The sequence below is a fragment of the Palaemon carinicauda genome, chromosome 11, assembly GCF_036898095.1.
Source record: "Palaemon carinicauda isolate YSFRI2023 chromosome 11, ASM3689809v2, whole genome shotgun sequence".
In the NCBI taxonomy this organism is placed as follows: domain Eukaryota; kingdom Metazoa; phylum Arthropoda; class Malacostraca; order Decapoda; family Palaemonidae; genus Palaemon; species Palaemon carinicauda.
This window is the reverse complement of record NC_090735.1, coordinates 102609173-102632365: the sequence shown is the minus strand read 5'-3', so window position 1 is coordinate 102632365 and position 23193 is coordinate 102609173. Positions and strand designations below refer to the sequence as shown.

At 39.1% G+C, this 23193-nt stretch overlaps 1 protein-coding gene across 2 annotated transcripts; it reads left to right on the top strand.

Annotated features, from left to right (window-relative positions):
- The first annotated feature begins 1267 nt into the window (after positions 1-1267).
- Positions 1268-10172, top strand: LOC137650103 (uncharacterized). 2 transcript variants are annotated; one of them, XM_068383217.1, is made up of 2 exons: positions 1268-1649; positions 2467-10172. In XM_068383217.1, exon 2 carries the CDS (start codon positions 5151-5153, stop codon positions 7188-7190), a length of 2040 nt encoding a protein of 679 aa, XP_068239318.1. In that variant the 5' UTR covers positions 1268-1649; positions 2467-5150; the 3' UTR covers positions 7191-10172. Both variants share the same exon structure in this region, with proteins under 2 accessions (XP_068239318.1, XP_068239319.1).
- Positions 10173-23193: the final 13021 nt, after the last annotated feature.

Here is a 23193-nt window from a genome sequence, read left to right as displayed (position 1 = left end):
TCACTAGGTCTACATCCCATGCTTTCTTGATAAGCACTGTGTACCTCAAATAATGTCCGATGTCCCATTCATTTCCTGTTTCGTTGCAGTACTTTGTTAAAATACTCTTTAGAGTTTGATAAAATCTCTCTAATGCACCTTGGAGATCTGAGTGATAGGCAGTAGATAGTTGTTGTCTCACATCCAATAGTTTCATCACGTCCTGAAACAATTTTGACGTGCAATCTGTTTCTCAGTCACTTCGAATACAAAACTTGGTTTAAAAGTGTAGTAACTTCTCGGAGATTACTTTGGCACTAATGTTCCTGATGGGCATGGCTTCTGGGTATTTCGCCACTGGACACATTAAAGTTAATATATATTCGTGGCCTTTCTTCGTTCTCAGTAACGGTCCCATAATGTTGATTATTACCTTGCTGAAGGGTTCTCCTTGCACTTCAGTCGGGTGTAAGGGAGCTTTCTTGATGTACTTGTTAGGATTTCCAGCCATCTGACAAACGTGACATGCACGGCAAAATTGGCTCACATCCTTATACTTGCTAGGCCAGAAAAAGTGTCTCAATCTTCTCCGTCGTCTTCCTTATTCCCATGTGTCCCATCTCATGCGCAACGGCGATCACCTGTCTTCTCAACGGTGTGGGAATCAATATCTGACGATATATGCCCCATTCAGCATTCCCAGGGATATCAGCAGGTCTATGTTTTCTCATAAGCAATCCATCCTTAAGATAATAACAGGTGTGAGACTGCTACACCCCCATCTCATCCAACATATGGTACTATTTCTTCCAAATCCATTTCTTCCTTGTCTTACTGTTCATTCATCTGTCATTCCTCTTTTATCAGGCTCTCTTGGGAGTTTTCCTTTTGCATACCATCATGGGAATCCTCTTCTTCTGTAAATAAATCCTATAAGTTTATCTCTCCTTCGGTTTCTCTGTCATCTTCTGCAGCCACCTTCTTCGTCATACTCCTAGTCGTCACACAACTAGGAAACTGTTATGTATTTTGTATTGTAATACTATATGCGCTACAAGTATTAAGAATAACGTTGCACAGTATTGCATTAAAAAACATGTTTTAGCATAGTTAATGAGGGTAGTAGCGTATGTTAAGAAGGATTTAATTTTTAGTTAATTGTCCTAAAGTTAGGATATGATTCTTCTCACATTTGTATTGCAGTAGGATCCAATCTTTTAAAGAGTGATGCTCATTTGTAATTTTTTTTTTTCATTGTTTTGTAAGAGTTTTGTTTACATATTCTCACTCGAGAGTCACAAGTCTGGTAGAGAAGATCAAAGATGTAAGCCTGAGTGAAATTAAACATATTTTAGTAAGAAGTCTCTGACAATATCCCATCCACACAGAAGACAAGTCGGCGAAGATGCTGGGATAGATACATTCTCAACTAATGAACTATTATTATTCCAGGTATGTTTGAGGGCAGTAATCAAGCACTAATTCAAGTTGATAACAATTACAAAACTGGCAACAGAATACGAAACCCATCCAGAGAAGCGGCAGCAGAAGAAGAGCCAACCAGAAGATATAACCCCATGCAGCAGGACTGCAGCCATCCAGAGGAACACCACAACATTCAAGTTCGATGTCGATAAAGAAGCAAACAACATAAAATAAAATTTTACTTGGTAGGCCCAAGTTAGATAGTATTAAATTTTGTTACAAGTAGGCATTAAGTGGTAAATATTTACCATAAGCCAATCATAGTTCACACAAAACAAAATGAAGAACACACAAAAGGTGCAATTAACATTGGAATTAGGTTAGAATTAACTTTGTTAGTGAGTAACGAGTTAATTTGTAGATTTCATTTGCCCAACCTAATTCAGGTGAGAAGTCAAACTGCCACTGGACATAGAACAGCCAGAGAAGTTCAGCATTGTTGTAGAACCCAATTCTGTTGCAACACGATGGCAACAGTTGTGTGAGGAATTTAAGTTATACATTGAAGCTTCAGGTAGAATGAAAGATGCGCAGAAGAAGGCATTATTGTTGCACACAGCCAGTAGAGAGGTTCAGGAAGGGTTCAAGACACTATAACCTACCGATGACACTAGTGAAGCTGTGATTAAGACTCTTACCACATATTTTGTCCCTCAGGTCAATAATATTTTTTGAAAGGTATCAGTTTACAACACAGGCAGATCAGAAAGACCACAAGAGTCTTGATGCATTTGTGACTAAACTTAAGTATTGCAGTAGGATCCAATCTTTTAAAGAGTGATGCGCATTTGTTATTTTTTCTTATTGTTTTGTAAAAGTTTTGTTTACATATTCTCATTCGAGATTCACAAGTCTGTTAGAGAAGATCAGAGATGTAAGCCTGAGCAAATTTAAACATATTTTAATAAGAAGTCTCTGACTATATCCCATCCACACAGAAGACAAGTCGGCGAAGATGCTGGGATAGAAACATTTTCAACTAATGAACTATTATTATTCCAGGTATGTTTGAGGACAGTAATCAAGCACTAATTAAAGTTGATAACAATTACAAAACTGGCGACTGAAAATGAAACCCACCTAGAGAAGCAGCAGCAGAAGAAGAGCCAACCAGAAGATATAACCCCATGCAGCAGGACTGCAGCCATCCAGAGGAACACCACAACATTCAAGTTCGATGTCGATAAAGAAGCAAACAACATAAAATAAAATTTTACTTGGTAGGCCCAAGTTAGATAGTATTAAATTTTGTTACAAGTAGGCATTAAGTGGTAAATATTTACCATAAGCCAATGATAATTCACACAAAACAAAAAGTATAGAACACACAAAAGGTGCAATTAACATTGGAATTAGGTTAAAATTAACTTTGTTAGTGAGTAACCAGTTAATTTGTAGTTTTCATTTGCCTAATCTAATTCAGGTAAGAAAGTCAAACTGCCACTGGACATATAACATCCAGAGAAGTTCAGCATTGTTGTAGAACCCAATTCTGTTGCAACACGATGGCAACAGTTGTGTGAGGAATTTAAGTTATACATTGAAGCTTCAGGTAGAATGAAAGATGCGCAGAAGAAGGCATTATTGTTGCACACAGCCAGTAGAGAGGTTCAGGAAGGGTTCAAGACACTATAACCTACCGATGACACTAGTGAAGCTGTGATTAAGACTCTTACCACATATTATGTCCCTCAGGTCAATAGATTTTTTGAAAGGTATCAGTTTACAGCACAGGCATATTAGAATTACCACGAGAGTCTTGATGCATTTGTGACAAAACTTAAGAATTTAGCTGTTTCATGTTTCAGGATCATAAAAATAGAGTTAATAAGAGCAAATTTATTTTAGAAGTTGATTCAGTGGGCTACTTAGGTTTTATAATCAATGGCAAAGGTATTCACAAGACTAAGGAGAAAATTAAAGCCGTGATATCAACGAAGGTGTTGCGTATTTTGTACTGTAATACTGTATAGGCTACGGGTATTAAAAGTAATGTTGCATAGTATTGCATTGATAGAACATGTTTAGACATAGAGAATAAGTGTAGTAGCATATTCTCACTGGAGAGACACAAGTTGTTAGAGAAGATCAGAGACATAAGCTTGAGAGAAATTAAACGTATTTTGATAAGAAGTCTCTGATTATATCTTATCTACCCAGAAGATATACTTTAGTAACGTTATCCCCGTTTAACCTCTCATATCGTTTTATTAATTCGGTCGGAGATATAGATATCTCCTTGAATTACTATCATAATTCGATACCCCTCTCTTTTAGAGAAATGAGGATAAACCCTTCCTTCCCCCTGAGTGCTGCCAGCCCAGGCGACAACCCTATCTTTCGTCATTGCCATTGAGTAGTGTACTCCGGCTTGACTGAGATAGTGTTTTCTGTCGATCCTCTTTGCCGGTGAGTATCCCGGCTTTGAAATATGACAGTAACTCAGGATATTCTGTCTTATTGCCGACAACGCTACCAATGGAGGAATAGTCATTCCCCTGCTGGTTACACCGTTGCCAACATAGGAAGCTCGGCTTCCCCAGTTCACAAATGAAAGTGGGTAGTACTATTGCCGCCACCTTTCTCCCTTGTGTACCAGAAGACATGGCTTATATCCGGCAATGTCTCAGGCTAGGGAATGATTATTCCTCTGCCACCCAAGACGGCGCCGGTATAGGAAACTATGTTTCCATGATTTACAGCCGAAAGTAGGAGGCACACCTGCCGCCTACGTTCTATGGAAAAAATATAAGACCCTTTCCCTTCCACTTCTGTCCTCGATCCCTGTGGCCGGCATTCTACAATCACCCTGCTTGTCGGGATGACTGCGTTACCGGCCGGGCTCCTACAAAGGCGATTAGGTTGCTGCTTCGACAATCTCCCTAATGGAAGCAATGCTCCAGGAAAGGTTGAGCCGGCCCTGACGGCTGCTGGTGGGAAACCCATTAGAACTTTGAGTATTCTTCAGTCCTCCCTTGGACTGCCATCCACAAACCCTGTAACCGGCAGTACAGCCGGCAACGGAAATTGTGGCTGGATGGAAGCTAGAATCAATTCATTCTCTCCTCTTCCATTTGAATCCTCATTTTGGAAAGAAGGCAGTAGAGACAGTAATCCCTACAACCCTAATTATTGTACTAAATTATAATAATATGGTAGTCCTTCTCTCCATTCTTTCTCTCTCTCTGTCAGCTAGAGTCGCCAGGTACTAGCCTAACCCGGTAGTATACCAGCAAAACTTTAGTATAAGACAATACAGTAGCCAGTATTCCTGCAGTACAACAATACAGCAGTTAGAAAACTACAGTATATGATAACACAGTAGTATGAATTTCCAACATACTCTGTGTATCCTTTCACAGTCCATTGTTGAGACCGCTCAGCAAATGTTGAGGTGAAGCATTCCTTCAACATTGTGATGTATCCTAGATCATCGGAACACCAATAATTACCCTGCAGTATTAATATTTTACATGTGGTGGAGTTAGTGTTAGTATACACTGACTCCAGCTCTAAGTACGAGAGCTATTCCACCCTGTATTTTCCCTGATAAGGAAATTGAAAATATCAATATTGGGGAAGGTCATAGCAATTGCCTGGACAGGGAACACAGATATAAGTCTTTCCTATTTCCTTTCTAGCTTACTATCCTAAGTTATATTAAGAATAGTAATGTATACTATTTAATGCATGTGAAAATATTTATCAGTGAGATAAATTACCCCATACTCATTTCACTTTTTCTTTCCTTACAGGAGGAGGCTAAGGTGAAGTGTGCAGTCATGTTCTGCAACCACAAAAGCAGGGACTTTTGTGGCCATAAGATGTGCAGGTCTCATGCCCCCTACTCCATCGCAACTGAAACCCTGAACTATTGGGATCCGAAGGGTTGCATCATCTGCTCGGCCTTGATGACCGAGGGTTTCGGTGATCCCCAGACGACAGAGTCGAGGGATTTTGCGAGGAAAACGCTTCGAAAGTGGGTAAGAGGGGTCCAGAAGAACTCTCCGGGATCTTACCTGCCAAACGAAGCTATGAGAAGCCTTCTGCTCCCTAAGGCCCAATCCGACACGGTGGTGCCTCAGGCACAGGTCAAGCCTCCCTTCATTCAACTGACGATAGAGACGGACATCAACAAGGCTCTCGAAGGCATGGACATCCATCAAGAACGGATGTCAGAGGTGTCCTCAGACACCGAAAAGGATCTTCTACAAGAAAATCCTGAAGAAGAGGTGGTCCAGCCACCCGAGGAGGAAGAAGGATCCATATCGAAAATAGCGGAAGACCCTCAGTTTTCTGTGACGGCATATCAACCTGTGCCGTCAACCTCTTCGGCCCCAACTTCTCAATCGGACCCACTGTTAACCAAGGGTGAAGCGCTCATGGCACAGCTGCAACTGATGATGGAATCGATGTGCAAGGAACAACAAGAGATGAGGAGGGAAGACAGAGGAGCGCAACGCTCGGGCGCTTTCGGAGGCTCTCAAAAGTGTGTCAGAGTCCCCGACTTACCCCAATGCTCCGAAACCAACCCCTGGAGGTATGTGGAGTATATGCCCATGATGAATGGGAAACTTTACATCTCTGAGAAGATGGGGGCCAAACCCCTTGAAGATCTCCAATTCTGGCCTAACGTTTTGGCTTACCCAGAATGTTTCGTGAGATTGCGGGATGAACCAGAATCTCGAGATGAGATGGAACCTAAGGAGGTCATGATCTTTGAGCATGAAAAGGCGCAGGCTCTCTTGACGAGTACCCTAAAGAAAGCCGGCTATACCAACTTGAAGGTTTCAGCTTTGAGCAAGAGGCAACCTACCTTCCTTGCTCCTTCCTCCAGAGCTTTTCCCTTTTCGGCCAAAGCTCTCAACTGCGTGCTAAAAGCAGTTGACGCGGGCAAACCATGCCCTACACTAGAGGAATGCAAACCATTGTCTCTAGCCCTGCCTACCTGCGAGAAGGAATGGAACGAGGTTCATCTAATCTTCTCAATCTCGAAACTGGATCCAGAGATAGCAGGACAACAGTTCAACGAGAACCTTCCAAAGTTGTCGGAACATCTTTTGAGAAGGGAACAGGAGACAAAAGAGAGACTAGCCGCCTCTTTGTCTCTCCAGAACTGTATGGAGATGTGTGCAGGCCTCTCGAGCGCCCCAGATATGTACACGGTCCTAGCCAAGATGCACATGGCTACCCTTGTGAAGGACATGTACGCTTTTGTAAAGGCCAGGAGGGGCTGTAGAGAGCATGTGTTTGTCAATGCAACGGTCAAACACGAGCCCAGGAAGTTGATTATTTCATGTATCTGGGACAAGGACCTCTCCCCAAAAGAAGTAGTCCAAGAGGTAGTTGCTAAAGCCACCCCAGAGAATAGGAACCTTCTCCAGAAGTGGGGCATGTCTTCCAAGAGGAAATCATCCTCTGACGCTGGTCCCCAACCCAAGAACAGGAAGACAAAGAAGCCACGCATGCCTCATAGACCTGCACAGCATCCTACGGTTACCATGACCACAGTGCCCCAAATGGTTGCCCAACTGCAAACCACCTTCCAAATGGTGCCCCAGCAGTTGGTAGCTCAGTCGCCAGCCTTTAATCCAGGCTTTGAGAGACACACCACTACCTTTCGTGCTAAAGGTAGAGGATCTAGAAGAGGCTCCTCAAGAAACCCCTCAAGTGGTAGAGGAGGACGTGGTCAGGGTAACAAATCCTCCGGATCATCTCAACAATGAGATGCTCCAGGTAGGAGGAAGACACTTCCACTTTCGGGATCGTTGAACCTTCGATCCTTGGGCCCACAGCCTAATCAAAAATGGAGTCGGGTGGAAATGGAACAAAACTCCACCCCCTTTTCCTCAATTCTTCCAACACTCCACCCCCTTATTGTAAGAATATACCTTAGAACTCTTAAACAAAAAGGTAATAAGGAAAACAAAGTCTATCAAATTCCAGAGTCATTCTAGACTTGTCTACACTCAACAAGTTCATCGAGAACAACAAGTTCTGGATGCTAGCCCTACAACACATAAGGACCCTGTTATCAAAAGGGCCGTGCACGGTCTCAATAGACCTAGCAGCTGCTTATTGGCACCTACCAGTCAGCTGCCCCTCTCCTCTTACCTAGGATTCAAATTACAGAAGACAAAATAGGTCTTCACAGCCATGCCCTTTGGACTAAACATAGCCCCAAGGATATTCACAAAACTTGCGGACACAGTCGTCCAACAGCTACGCTTAGAAGGCATTCAGGTAGCAGCATACCTGGACGACTGGCTGGTGTGGGCAGCATCCAAGACAGCTTGTCTGCAGGCAGCCACGAAGGTGATCCAGTTTCTGGATCATCTGGGCTTCAAGATCAACTACAAGAAGTTTCGCCTCTCTCCAGCTCAAGAGTTTCAATGGTTAGGAATCCATTGGAACTTGCAGTCACACCGCCTCTCCATCCCACCGAAGAAGAAGAGAGAGATTGCGGGTTCTGTCAAGAGACTACTGAAATCCAACAAGATTTCAAGTCGCCAACAGGAAAGAGTACTGGGCTTTCTCCAGTTCACAGCAGTGACAGACCCAGTGCTGAAAGCACAACTGAAGGATGCGTCAGGAGTCTGGAGAAGATATGCATCAAACGCTCAAAGAGATCAACAGAGATCGACACCGACCTTACTGCGATCGCTTCTAAGGCCGTGGTCAAAGGTCAAGAGCCTAACAAGGACAATTCCCTTACAACCACCTCAACCTTCAGTGGTCATCCACACAGAGGCCTCACCGGAAGGATGGGGAGGCCATTCCCATCAAAGAAAAGTACAAGGGAACTGGTCACACCAGTTCAAGACCTTTCACATCAACATTCTGGAAGTCATGACAGTCTTCCTAACGTTGAAGAAACTATCCCCTCAGAGATCAGCCCACATCAGGCTGGTCTTGGACAGCGAAGTAATAGTGAAGTGTCTGAACCGACAAGGCTCGAGATCGCCCTACATCAATCACGTGATGTTAGCCATCTTTCACTTAGCAAGGAAGAAAATATGGCACTTATCAGCAGTTCACCTGCAAGGGTTCCGCAATGTGACGGCAGACGCTCTATCCAGGCAAAAACCGATAGAGACAGAATGGTCCTTGGACGCAGACTCATTCTCCTTAATCTTGGAAAAAGTCCCAGAACTGCAGATCGACCTCTTCGCAACAAGCAACAACAAGAAACTACCTCGATATGTGGCCCCATACGAGGACCCTCGGGCAGAAGCGGCGGACGCCATGTCCCTCGATTGGAACAGATGGAATTATATCTATCTGTTCCCACCAACAAATCTCCTGCTGAAGGTCCTCAACAAGCTGAGATCCTCGAGGGGAACAGCAGCAATAGTGGGCCCCAAATGGCCCAGGAGCAATTGGTTCCGCCTAGTGATAGAACTGAAGCTGAAGCTGTTTCCTCTATCGAATCCAGTTCTATCCCAACTGGTTCAGAAGTCGACTGTCTACGATTCATTATTGAGAACCCAAAACCTACATCTCATGATTTTCTCGCCTTAGCAGTCAAGAAAAGGTTTGGGATCTCAAAAGACAACATCAACTTTATAGAAGAATACAAGTCAAAGTCAACCAGAAGACAATATGAATCGTCTTGATAAAAGTGGGTCTCCTTTGTCAAAGCAAACAGGCCGACAAAAATCTTGAAAGACTTTTGCCTTTCCTTCTTCATCCACCTTCATGAACAAGGCCTGGTTTCCAGCACAATAACTACTTGTAAGTCACTTTTGACACGACCTCTTCTTTACGCCTTCCAGGTGTACCTGTCAAACGAAATCTTCAATAAGATTCCAAAAGCATGCGCTAGACTCAAACCAGCAACCCCTCCAAAGCCCATATCATGGTCCTTGGACAAAGTCTTGCACTATGCTTCGAACTTGAACAACGAAGATTGTACCCTAAAGGATCTAACACAGAAAGTGATATTCTTGTTTGCTATAGCCTCAGGGGCTAGAGTTAGTGAAATAGTGGCCCTATCTAGAAATGAGGGTCATATTCAGCTCACAGAAGAGGGAGAACTGAATTTTTTTCCCGATCCTACCTTTCTCGCCAAAATCTAGCTGCCCACCAAAAGGTGGTGTCCTTGGAGAATCTGCCCTCTGAAGGAAGATGTCTCTCTATGTCCAGTAGAGTGTCTTAAGGTCTATCTTCGAAGAACTTCATACTTTAAGGAGGGACAGCTCTTCCTAGGCGAAACCTCAGGATCAAACTTATCCCTAAAACAGCTGAGGGCTAAACTCACCTACTTTATTCGCAGAGTGGATCCTGACAGTACACCCGCAGGTCACGATCCTAGAAAAGTTGCTTCCTCGTTGAACTTCTTTCAACACATGGACTTTGATAGACTCCGCTCATATACTGGGTGGAAATCTTCTAGAGTCTTCGATAAACATTTCGCGAAGCAAGTTCATGAAATAAAACACTTTGTGGTGGCGGCAGGTAGTGTTATAAAACCTGTCGTCTAGTGCTGCGATGAACAGTGGACTGTTTGGGACTTAACAGTGGACTGGGTGAACAGGTATTAGCATCTTGAGTGTAATACCTTTTAATGAAAATCACTATGTTGGTTCTTGGACTGTTCTATATAGGTGTAGAATCTAACCAATAACACCAGTGCCATGTGAACATTCGTACAGTGTTGAAACATATCCAACATCTAATTGAAATCAATCAAATAATTCCACAATAATGAGTGGCACCTATGACTAATTCATAATATATGTATTTCTTCCCTTACAGGTTAATATATATATATATATATATATATATATATATATATATATATATATATATATATATATATATATATATATATATATATATACCCGAAGATGTTGAAATGTCACAAGGATTCTATTTATGATACATTTGTTGTTGTATTTTTATATTTGTCTATACAAACAAAATACATAAAAATGTATCTGCATCTTATTCGCCCTGCATGAAATCGAATAGATAATATAGAGCCTTTTATTTTTCCTAAAATTAACATACTTGACAGTATAACCTCTGTAAGAACAACCTGGTAATCTCTAAAAAGTTCCACTTTGTTCCTACGAAATACAAACTTTGACGCCTTATAGTCGATATCGACAATTTCCCTGCAAGTGGCAGGAAGCCCTAAGTTAGTTCCAAATTTAGTGGATATGACAAACAACGGTAATGTCCTATATATTAGGTCTGGGAGACCATATAAGGAACTCAATCAAAGTAAAGGCACTTATACAAACCCACATATTTAGTACTTTCAAATAATTCTCTGGTAAACTTCCATCAGGACGACATGGCTGAGCCCAAAAAACGGATTTTGAGCAAAGCGAAAAATCTATTTTTGGGTGATATGGCCATGTCGTCCTGATGGACCCTCCCTCCTTTTGAAAAGGAGTATACAACTATGTAACAAAAGTCCCCACCCGAAACTACTCTATCTGCGGCTATCCATGCTTAATTGCAACAAGGAATAGTACGCCGTAGTAGTACTGGGAGGGGATCCACCGGGTAACCTTGATAACGGCTCCCCTTCAAATTCGCCACTCTTCCCCCTCAAAGCGTAAACTTTATTCGGGGGTGAAGATTGCCATATGTCATATCAAGAAATACGTCCCCTGATATTATGCGATATCCTTAAAAGTTATATTAAGGATACTCGCTCCAGGAGTTAGAATTCTGGAAACCTGTGGTTAATTCTCTGGGAGTATCACTGTAGCTAAATATCCCTTAGAAAGGTGCCTAAAGGAACCTTCCATCTGGACAACATGGCCATATCACCCAAAAATAGATTTTTCGCTTTGCTCAAAATCCGTTGTGATCACAATCTAACATTAAATCCACAGCTTCAGATAGCTCAACATCCATTACCAAATCCACAAGACATGTTTGCAATTGTCAGGATGTACTATATTTTGTAAGTTAGATTTTAGACAAGCATTTCAACAGCTTCCCATGGATGAAAATTCACAAGAACCATGTACAGTATATACATCCTTAGGTTTTTATAGGCCAAAGAGATTGCCTTAAGGAGTAGCAAGTAGTCCAGCTATATGGCAACAAACTATGAATAAGACTTTTTCAGGAATACAAGGAGTATTTATTTTCATAGATGATATCTTAGTTTATGGTAAAGATAAAAGAGAACAGTTCTGAAGAAGTTGAAGGAACATAATATTTGAGTAAATAAGAACAAACGTATTTTAGAAGTTGATTCAGTGAAATACTTAGGTTTTGTAATCAATACCAAAGGTATTCACAAGACTAAGGAGAAAATTAATGACGTGAAATCAATGAAAATACCATAAAATGTTAAGGAATTATAATCATTTCTAGGTTTAGTAACATTTTATTGAAATTTAATTCAGAATTTATCTACAATCGCACATCCATTATACAACTTATTGAATAAGAGTGTAGAGGGGAATTGGACAGAATCTTTTGAAAGAATCAAGCAGGAAATAATATCACCTACATTTTCAGTACATTATCAAATGGATTTACCAGTTACATTTGTTTGTGATGCATCGAACATAGGTTTAGGTGCAGTATTATCTCATATAATACCAGATGGAACAGAAATACCAACTGCTTTCGCTTCCAGAAAGAAGGTTTAGCATTAGGGTATGGAGTTAAGAAATTTCATATGTATATTTATGGAAGGAAAAAGTTCACACTTGTTACAGATCATAAACCTCTATTAGCAATATTGGGTCCTTAAACAATTTACCTACATTGGTAGCTGCAAGACTACAACGTTGGGCAAATACGTCAGCCTCATATCATTCTGATATAGAATATCGTCCTATATTGAAGATGAGTAATGCAGATGCTTGATCTAGGTTTCCAGTAGACAAAGCACTAGAAGAGTATGATGACAGTATATTACTAGTTTCAGTATATGATGTACCCATTACAGCCAAGGATATTGCACACAATACTAAGAAAGACCCATTACTTAGTAAGGTCTTAGAGAGTTTAATGACAGGTAGGGACTTATGTGGAAATGAGGCAAATTGTAAACCCTATAAAGATATATGGAGTGACTTGAGCATAGCACAAGGTTGTATAATGAAAGGGTGAAGAGTAATTATTCTAGTTCACTAAAGAATAAGGTTTTATCTGAAATACATGCTGATCACCAAGGTATTATTGTTATATCAAAGTCTATTGCAAGGACTTTTGTCGGGTGGCCAGGTGTAGATGGATATGTTGAATTATTTGTAAGAAATTGTATGAATAGTGTTACGCAACAGAACAATCCTCAATTTGTACCCATGGGAATTACCCAGGTATCCATGGCAAAGAGTGCACATAGATTTTGCAGGTGTGACACCATCAAATTTGTTGATTGGGAGGAGGATTAGGTGTAAGTTGGATGTGTTGTATCCAAGTTTGCAAAGTGACATAGAAGAAAAAGGTTATAAGCAATCAGAAGGTCTCCCCAAAATAAGAAATTTTTCCCCTTATTCTAATGTCATGGTAAGATCATACAATACTCCAGAAAAGTTGGTACCAGGAGAAATTGTAAAAGAGATAGTAAATTTACGTTATGATATTCAAGGTGGTGGAAATATTGTAAAACGTCATGTTGATCAATTACAGCCGTTAAATAAAAATGGTGTTGATCATGTGAATGTTAGAGATGAAAAATTTTCAGATGTAGTTAAGTCAAATATTAACCAATATGCTCAAAAACTCAGATGTAAATTCAGAATCTATTCATGTACCAGTACAGTATGAAGTTAGAGTACTTCCCAATAGGATGAATAGAGGGAAGCCCCCTGAGAGATTAGATTTGTAAAGTTTTGTACAATGTCAAGTTAAGGGGGAGGAGACTGATCTGTATTTTGTACTGTAATACTGTATGCGCTACGGGTATTAGGAGTAATGTTGCATAGTATTGCATTAATAAAAATGTTTTAGCATAGTTTACAAGTGTAGCAGCGTTTGTTATGAAAGATTTAATCATTAGTTAATTGTCCTAAAGTTAGGATGTGATTCTTCTTACTTTTGTATTGCAATAGGATCCAGTCTTTTAAAGAGTAATGCTCATTTGTTATTTTTGTATTGTTTTGTATGAGTTTTGTATATATAGTCTCACTCGAGAGTCACAAGTCTGTTAGAGAAGATCAGAGATGTAATCCTTAGCGAAATTAAACGTATTATAATAAGAAGTCTCTGACTATATTCCATCCACACAGAAGACAAGTCAGCAAAGATGCTGGGATAGAAAAGTTCTCAACTTATGAATTATTATTCTTCCAGGTATGTTTAAGTGCAGTATTCATCAATTCAAGTTGATAATAAACACAAAAAAAAAAAAAAAAACAGATATGGGTAATCCTTCTTGAGCTCAGTCCTAAGGCTATACTTCAATGGTTTCTCCGTTACAATGGGACAAGGCACAAACGGCGCTCCACCAATCTTATTTCCCAGCAGGACTTCTACTCATTTGACAGCCAATGAATTCTTTACTGCTAAATCAAAATGACCTGTCACCAACTCGCATGACAGTTTCAAACAGCAAATAGGAGTAACTTTCTCACCTCCTATTCCCTTCAAAATGACCAAATTTCTTGTGAGAGACTGTTCCACCAATGAGTGTTAGCCTCATGTTACCACACTGTGATTACATGCTGTGTTGCGCAATATCTTGACTGGGATCTGCTCGCTCCCATCCAGAGCGGCTGACATACCTTAAAAAATTTATGATTTAAAGGCATCCAGGCTGTTCATCGTGTAAATGTTAGCTGGGTTATTTTCCTCGTAAACCTGCCACGTTTGATTCTTCGTCTTTGCATTTTGTGAAGTTGAATTATCCTTAACCACTTGGGCAATTGCTTTCGGTTTGTTTGGCCAACATTCCTTACTGATATGGCCTTTCTTGTCGTACTCATAACAGGCGATATTAATCTTCTACACGTCCTTCACAGCATCTGAAGGAGGACGATTCGACAATTGCTGTTGTGGTACTGTCCCATTCTGCACATTCTGCTTTGGAATAGTACCGGTAGTACTTCCGTTGTAACTATGGAACTTGTTCCCATAGTTATTACTGAACTGGTTTCCATGGTTCGGCGAATACTTGACACTTGGTTGGAACGACGGTTGAAACTTCATACCCGAGGAGGATTTACGACTGATAATATTATAATTTTCACTCAGCGAAGTGGCTCTATCAACTTTCTTCACCTCTCTCTCTCTCCCAAGCATGTTCAAATATATTCAGGTATTCCTCGTAAATATTGTTCCAGCACTATCAATTCACCTAAATCAGTCATCTCTCACTTTGGCAGCCTCTATCCATCTCTTAAAACATCATGGTACCTGATAAGCGCAATCCAGCAAAGTTATTTTCTTGTCCTTCTGCAAACTTTTGAGACTTTCATTGTAATATTCAGGGGTCATCTGATACACTCACAGTACGCTCCTCTCAACTTCTTGATACTCATTCCTCTGGTCCTGAGAAAAGGCAAGATACGCACTGCGTCTTTTTCTAATAAGAACACTTTGCACTAACACATACCATTTATCTTCTGGCCATTCCATTGACGACACAACTGTTTCCAAATGACCGAAGAACTCGTTGTGATCTGCGAATTTTGCAATTAACCTCAGTGCATTCGTTACATTAAACATGGGATCGTGCATAGCAGGGGTCATCTCTGTCTGAATTGCATGAGCATTCAATAGTTCCAATTCCCTCTCATGTCTTCTCTCTCTTTTCCTTCCTGTCTTGCTTCCATTTCCCTCGTATGTCTTGCAATTTCTCTTGCCTCTTCTCACTCTTTTCTTCCTTTCTCTCTCTTTTTCTTCTCGTCTTGCAATTTCTCTTGCCTCTTCTCTCTCTCTTTCTTCCTGTTCTGCCATCATCTTCAACCTAATAAAATTCTCTTCTGCTGCAATTCGTTGAATCACAGCCTCTACATTCCTTCCTGCTCTCCTTCCTTCAGTTGTTAGGTCAACTGATACTTGCTTCTCTACAAATTCTGGTTCGGCCTTCTACAAAAGTTTGCAAGCTGCTACAATATCTTCTTCCGGCATCTTTCCTGAGTTTATAAATGCTTCTAAGGCTAGACACTTGATTTGGGCTTTAATCATTCCACTCGTTGTATGGCCACCACATGCCATTCAAATAGAGAGCCACTGAGCTTTAGTTACATAGATTCTGACAATTCCTGAACAATTGGGTTTTCCAAAAACTCCTGTACATTCAACTCTGCCATCTTCTACTTTACAAAAAAATATACCTCTCCGAAAATATAACCTAACAATGCACAGAATCCCATCAGCACTAAACTGATCAACCTTTAATCAAAAGCACGGCCCTGTTATCACCAATATTTAAAACAGTCTCGCTCGATCCCTAGGTCTGGGTAACAAAAAGTATATATTACGACTAGCAAATTATGTAGATTTTTAGCTTCAAAACTAACCTGTTATATTTTACATAAGTCTGATACATACTAGAAATACACCGAGTTCTGAGAATATTACACAACTCCCAGACGGTAATATATATGAACACTTTACAAACAAATCTGGGTGATTATTTTACTTTAACGTGACCTATTCTAAAAACAACCTCTTACTTCGGGTCTTAGTCAGGTGAGACAAGCAAAGTGCTGAAACAAATATTGGTGACCGAAATAATACACACTTTTACAAAAATATTCTATAAAAAACTAACAACAATTCAAAAGTATTAACACCAAAAGTAAATCAATCAGAATTTAAATCAGAACTAGACCTGAGACTTATGACAAATTCCTTCAGAAAATAGTACAAACACTTGTTTCACTAGAAATTAATTCTATAAAAATATTTAATTTTGACAATTAATGAAAAGAGTTAACACTTCAACACACTAAGGAATAAACCATAATGAAATTTACATATACATAACTATTACACTTGCGTCCTTTGGTTCACACAAGGTTACAGAACAGTCAAGCAAAAATTTTAATGCATTTCACTTCAATTACTCAGAGCCAGTTACAAAATAATCTACAATGTAATTTACATATAATACTCATATCAATTTTCTTCTGAACAGATCCAAAAATATATCAATGTTTCACGAACACTATACACTTTTGAGTAAAAACACTGTTCACGTATGAGAAGAGACATTTGCTGGAGAGGCGCTTGAGAGAGGGTTGGTGGAATGATGGCTTTCGTAATGAGGCTGGCATTCTCTGTCTGTCATGCCTTGCTAGTCCTCTTATATATGCATCCTAATTCATTCCAAAACCTTCCAGTTCATCATCTGGAAACTTGGGGCCAGGGCTTTACAGCGCTAGAGTTGCCAACTTGTCAAGTTGAAGACAGGTACCAAGGTCACGTTGCGAGGGCAACCTCTTAGCTAACTTCAATCACCACCTTTCATAACATTAAGTAAAAAGAAGTAAATTTAGTCAAGAACTTTTCTGGGCCTTCCAACCACGTGGAAACATGATGCAATCCCTCGTGCTACGTGAGGTATGTCATACAGCATACCTTAAAAAGACTACGTAAGACTTCGAAACAAAACTACGTGAAATAAAAAGTTAATTCATAAAAGCTAAAGTAAATTTACATATACTGAACTGAATGAAAATACGAATAAATGAATGACGAAAGTCTTATGTAATTTACATACATTACTTAATTCTACTTGAGTGGAACTCACTTTACAATCTGGCTATACATCTCTTCAATACACAAATAAAATTCATAAATCAAATATTTTCCTCTCATGAAGACCAGCTTTGTAAGAATATATATATATATATATATATATGTGTATATATATATATATATATATATATGTGTGTATATATATATATATATATATATCATCATCATCTCCTATGCCATTGTTCAACTCTTACTTCACGCTTCATAGTCCACAGCTATGTAAGCATGTGTCTTCGTACTCTCCTAGTGCCTTGTGGAGCCCAGTTGAAAGTTCAGTGAACTAATCTCTTGAGGAGTGCGAAGAGCATGCACAACCAATCTCTATCTACACCTCACCATAATCTCATCCACATACGGCACTCGAGTAATCTCTCTTATAGTTTCATTTCTAATCTTGTCCTCCATTTAACTCCCAATATTCTTCGGAGGGTTTATTCTCAAATCTACAAGATCTGTTGGATATTGTTTCATTGTCATACCACGACTCATGTCCATACAATAACACCGATCTCACTAAATTGATATATAGCCTGATATCTATATATAATTTCAGGCGATTTGATTTCCAAATTTTACTTAACCTACCCATTGTCTGATTTGCTTTTCTCAATCTTTCATTAAACTCAAATTCTAAAGACCCTATACTAGTGATCATAATTCCTAAATATTTAAATGATTCCACATTATTAATCCTTCCTCCTCCCAATGATTTTTCATCTTCCATTGCATATCCCGATCTCATCATCTCTGTCTTTCTTCTATTCATCTTGAGCCCCACCTCGTGATATTTATGCATTCTGGTAGGCAGATTTTGCAAGTCCTGTGGCCTTTTGCTGATAAGGACAGCGTGATCTGCATACTCCAGCTTTGCTAATTTCCTGTTACCAATCCAATCCAACCCTTTTCTGCCATTCCCCACTGTTCAACACATTACAATATCCATGATGAGGATAAACAACATAGATGACAACACATCCCCTTTAAATACCCCACTGTTCACTGGAAATTCATTTGATAGGACTCCATTAATATTAAATTTGCACTTGCTATGCTCATGTACAGACTTAATCAAATTTACGTGTTTAAAAGGAACTCTATAATAACCCATAAATCTCCAAAAAATTGACTGGTGCACACTATCAAAAGTTTTTTCATAGTCCACAGATACCATCAAAAGTGGATTTCTGTATTCTACACTTTGCTGTACAGCATTTATTTAAATAAAAATTGGGGCAGTACAACTTTTACCTTTTCAAAATCCTGCTTGTTCATCTCTTAGCTTTTCATCAATCTTTCTCTCCAGTCTCTTTAGGATGAGCATACTGATCGTAGGTGTTATGCCTCTGTAATTATTGCAATCAGTCATTTTTTTGGGCATTTTCACAAACCCTACCAACTCCCATTCATCAGGTTTTGCCTCGTCATGCCTCATTCTACAAAGTAATCTTTTAAGTAGTCTGGGAGTCACTTCATTTTCGACCAGGAGCATTCCATCTCCTGAGTTTTTTCCTTTTAATAATAGCTTCGACTTCAAAAACACAGAGTTCATTCCAGGGCGCATCGAGGTCTTCCTCAGCTTCAGGTATCTCAATCAAGTTATTTCCTTCATATTTTCTATTCATGACCTCATTAAAGGGTTCCATTCAACAGACCCATCTCTCTTTTTGATGGGTATAGGCTTCTTTTATTTTTTGCCCCAATAGAGATTTCATTAATATTACTATGAGCAACTCTTACACCATAGCCACTCCCTGAATTCATAGCTTTGTTACCCTCATCTGCTTTTCTGCCTAAATATTTTCTCCAGTCATTCTTGGCTTTTTTTTTGACCTCGTTGTCTATACTGGAATACTTATCATGCTCTACCTTGTGGTTATCATTACATTCTCGGTAACTTTCAAAAATAAATTTTTGTCTTTTTCTCCTTTTTATATTACCCCAAGTATCATTTGATATCCATGGTTTTCTCCTTGTAACGGTGTGTCCCAAAACCTTACTACCAACTGAGTGATATACGTTCTTAATTTTACACCATTCTTCGTTATTTGTCTGCTCTTTGTCTCTTAAGTCTCTGAGACCTCAAATTGATTCCTACATTTGATAGCAAATGGTTCTCTGTGCTCATCTTCTAGAGGCTTAGTTGTATCAAACCTAGGTATTCTATCTTCCTTTCTGTTGGGTGTTTTCAGTATTAATTTCACTGTGGCAATGAGGAGCTGGTGATCACTACCATTATCTGCACCTCTATAGCTTCTTACATTTCTCAGACTCCTCCTTCTCTCTTTATTAATGGCTATGGGATCTATTTCGTTTATGCAATTGTTATATTGTGAAGTCCATGTGTATTTGAGGTTGTCCTTGTGCTGGAAAACAGTACCTCCAATAATAAGATTGTTTGTTGAACAAAAACTTATAAAATGTGCTCCATATTCATTTGCAACTTCGCAAATGCACCCATCATATTCTTTATACCTTGATTATTCATTCCAACTTCACTATTTAAGTCACCAATTACAATTTTCATATCTGTCTCTGGGTTATCATCTATTACACTCTGCAGTTCTTCATAGTATTCTTCTTTCATTTCTTCAGGGGAATCATTTGTTGGTGCATCGCAAACCATAATATTCTTACTGCAATGCTTTGATTTAAACTTTGCAAGTAACAATCTACTATTTACAGCTCTCCATTTATTGATGCCTTTTCTGCTCTCGGTGTCATTATCATTCCTACGCCTTCTATTCCAACTCCATCTGTTCTTCCCGAATAAATATATATATTGCTTTGATTTAAGGTTTCCTTACCAATCCCCTTTCAACGTGTTTTACTTAGGGGTAAGATATCCAAACTATATTTAATAAATTCATTCTCCACTTGTTGTAACTTTCCAATCTCATTCATGGTTCTAACACTGTAATTACCAATTTTTAATTTTTCTTTAGTAATTATAAACCGGGAGATTCTTAGCACTCTGCTACGCCCGGGACTGTGGGCCGTTCTGTCATTTTCACTTTCCATAGATTGAATAAATCCATAGAGGATTCATTGGCTAAATTTATCAAAGGATAGCCAGTTCCTTGTGATGCACACTGCCTATCTAACTAAGGCAACTGACCCCTGCTGGTCCATACTGATTCGAGTAAGATCAACCGCCAGGTGTCGTGAGTAGAAGCCAAAAAACTTCTTGTCTATCGCCTTAAACACAATTCGTCACCCTGCTGCTAGTGATTTCATCGAGATTTAGTGGGCATTTCCTCCACAACCAAAGTTATCGTTACTCCATCAAGTTGCTCTTCTGCTTGTTCTCGTACAACCGTTGGCAAACATAGTTGGCTAAGATATACATATTCATATGTACAGTATGTATGTATGTATGTATATTATGTATGTATGTTTATATGCACGTTAATAATCATATGTGTGTACAATGGTAATGCTGAATACAAAGCAACTGACCACTCTAAAACCATGTCCTTTTCAGCCTATGGGTTTTTCTAAAAGATATTGATTTGTTCACAATATTTATAAGTTTTGGCTCTGTAGCCATTGCCTCACTTTATGAATGAACGTTGAGATGTAGGATGTCTATCAAAGAAGAGTGTATAATCCCATCACTGTGCAATCGTACGTGAGGTGACTTGGGTTGTATAAAAGAAGAAAGGAAAAAAAGACAACTATAAATGGAAAGTCCACGAAGTTTGAAAATAGTCAATATAGCCAAAGAAAATTGTGACGAGATGAAAGTATTCGAAATAGCAAGGACAAAAATGGTAGAAAGGAAAAAAAAAAAAGTTGAGTATCAAGCAGACAAATAGAAAAAACAAGAAATCAAAAGGATTGAGAGAATAGATCAAATTCAAAGGTTGGACACGAGGTATGGGTGATACATGAAAATCATTAGGGTTGGTGGAACTCAATTTTCCTAATCATACAGTGCTTAATATCCATGGAAGTTAAACTTTGGCAATAGGTGAAGGAATGAGACATCCAGTGAGCCGCCACACACTTATACAAATTATAACGGTCCCCTGTTGAAAAAATGGCTGCTGGAACATTTCCTAGTTACAACATTTAATGTGAATAGAAGTTCTTTTCCTATAATGAGTTGCTAACCGCACCAAATACTCCCACACCTGTTGCCAGGTGCGGTGCCACCTGCTTACCATACACCAATTGCTATCCCTAAGCATTGGGAGGAAGAGGTTAGAAGCAGATATCTGATTATTTTCTAGCAGGCATCTTGCAACCCTTGCCTACTGGTCTGGAGACTGCACGCAAGGTCGTGGTAGGCTGTAGATTTTTTAGAAATTAATGCATTCTGTGATAGGGTAGCACATCTTACGTTTGCATTGTTCAGTATAGTTTCATGTTTTCCGGCACATACTATTAAGACAACGGTTAATGCACTCTGGGGATTCCTCAATTAGTGTTGGATAAAGAAAGTCGAAAGCTCATGATATCCATAACCTTTAGGAGTGAGGTGCTTGAATATTGTCGCACACACGAGGCACTGGTCTGCCCCGGACGCATACACAAAAAGATTTAATGACGTAATTGCGGATACCCTGGGGAAATTTAACATTATTGATGCATAAGTCTAGCATAAAAGAAACTTATAGGCATATTTTTGATTTAATGGTTGCATGAAAGAGGATTGGGTGTTCTCCAAACCCAAATAAATTTCAGTTTCGTCAGAAGGCTGTGAGTTTTGTGCGCTACAACATTGGGCAGAATAAATATCTGTCTTCAGAGAATAAACTGGTTCCTTATGCTTCATCAGACCACCATATCCAATATTTGATCATAGTTAGTGCTGATCAATCAATTGACTTCCTTCATTACAATGGCCCCTGTCATGCCATCATTTTGGTAATTATTAAAAAAAGAGGGCCAGCAAGCAAGTGTATTCGGATGATGTTTTGATTTCTAAATTTGAATATGCTAAATATGAGCTGTGTAGTTTAATATATGAGGGTCTGCATTGTTATTATAAGACCAACCATTGTTATGACTTACTGGAGTAAAGAAGGGATGGGCTTTCTGGTATTACAGCAGTATTGTTCGTGCATAGGTCATCATGTACCTTTCTGTTATAGTAGAGGATGGGTGCTAGCCCCGTGTGGCAGCAGGCTCCTTCCAAAAGAGGGAGGTGGGAGTGGCAACACAGGTCCAATGTCTGAAAAAGATTGTCTCGATTGTTTGTCTATCGAGTGCTAAAAGACATTGATAATCCCAGGCTTTTTAATTTGAAAGGAAAAAAGAAGAACTTTAAATGTAAATTCTCATTGAAGTATGTGGCAGATCAAAGAAATACTGCCACTGATATATTGTTCCAGTATCAGAGTTCAATGGCACCGCTGCTTACATCGCTGGGCAAGTTAGATATGGAAGAAGCTGCAGAGTTATGCGGAATAGCGCCCGCTGCAATGGTTGCGTCATTTCGTGACAGGTTAGTGAAGTCATCGTAATCGGAAGTGAAGATGTTGAGAAAATTACCAGCAAACATGAGGATTATTAATTATTACTGAAATTTTGCTGATCTCAAGGTATTCTGTATTCATTATTCATTACTTCCCATTAACCTATTTATTTCCTTTCTTCATTAGGATATTTATCCCTGTAGGAGCTCTTGGGCTTATAGCATCCTGGTTTTAAAATTAGGGTTATAACTTAGCTGATAATAATAATAATAATAATAATAATAATAATAATAATAATAATAATAATAATAATAATAATAGCAGCTTACATTGATGTGAAATTATAATATTTTAGGTTACCTCGTCGTTTTGACAGAAAACGAAATATATTACGTCCTCTCTCAGCGTTAAAAGGATAACTATTATAGAAGTAGTGCAAAAGGAAAAAAAAAAAAAAAAACCTGAATATGCATTTCAGTGTCTAATTTTTTTTTGTCATGAAGAATGCTTGTTGAATTACACTAAGCTCATTATATTGATGTTTAAAAACCCAACTATTTTAGTTATGACATTAATTGTATCCACGCACGCGAAATTCCTATATATATATATATATATATAT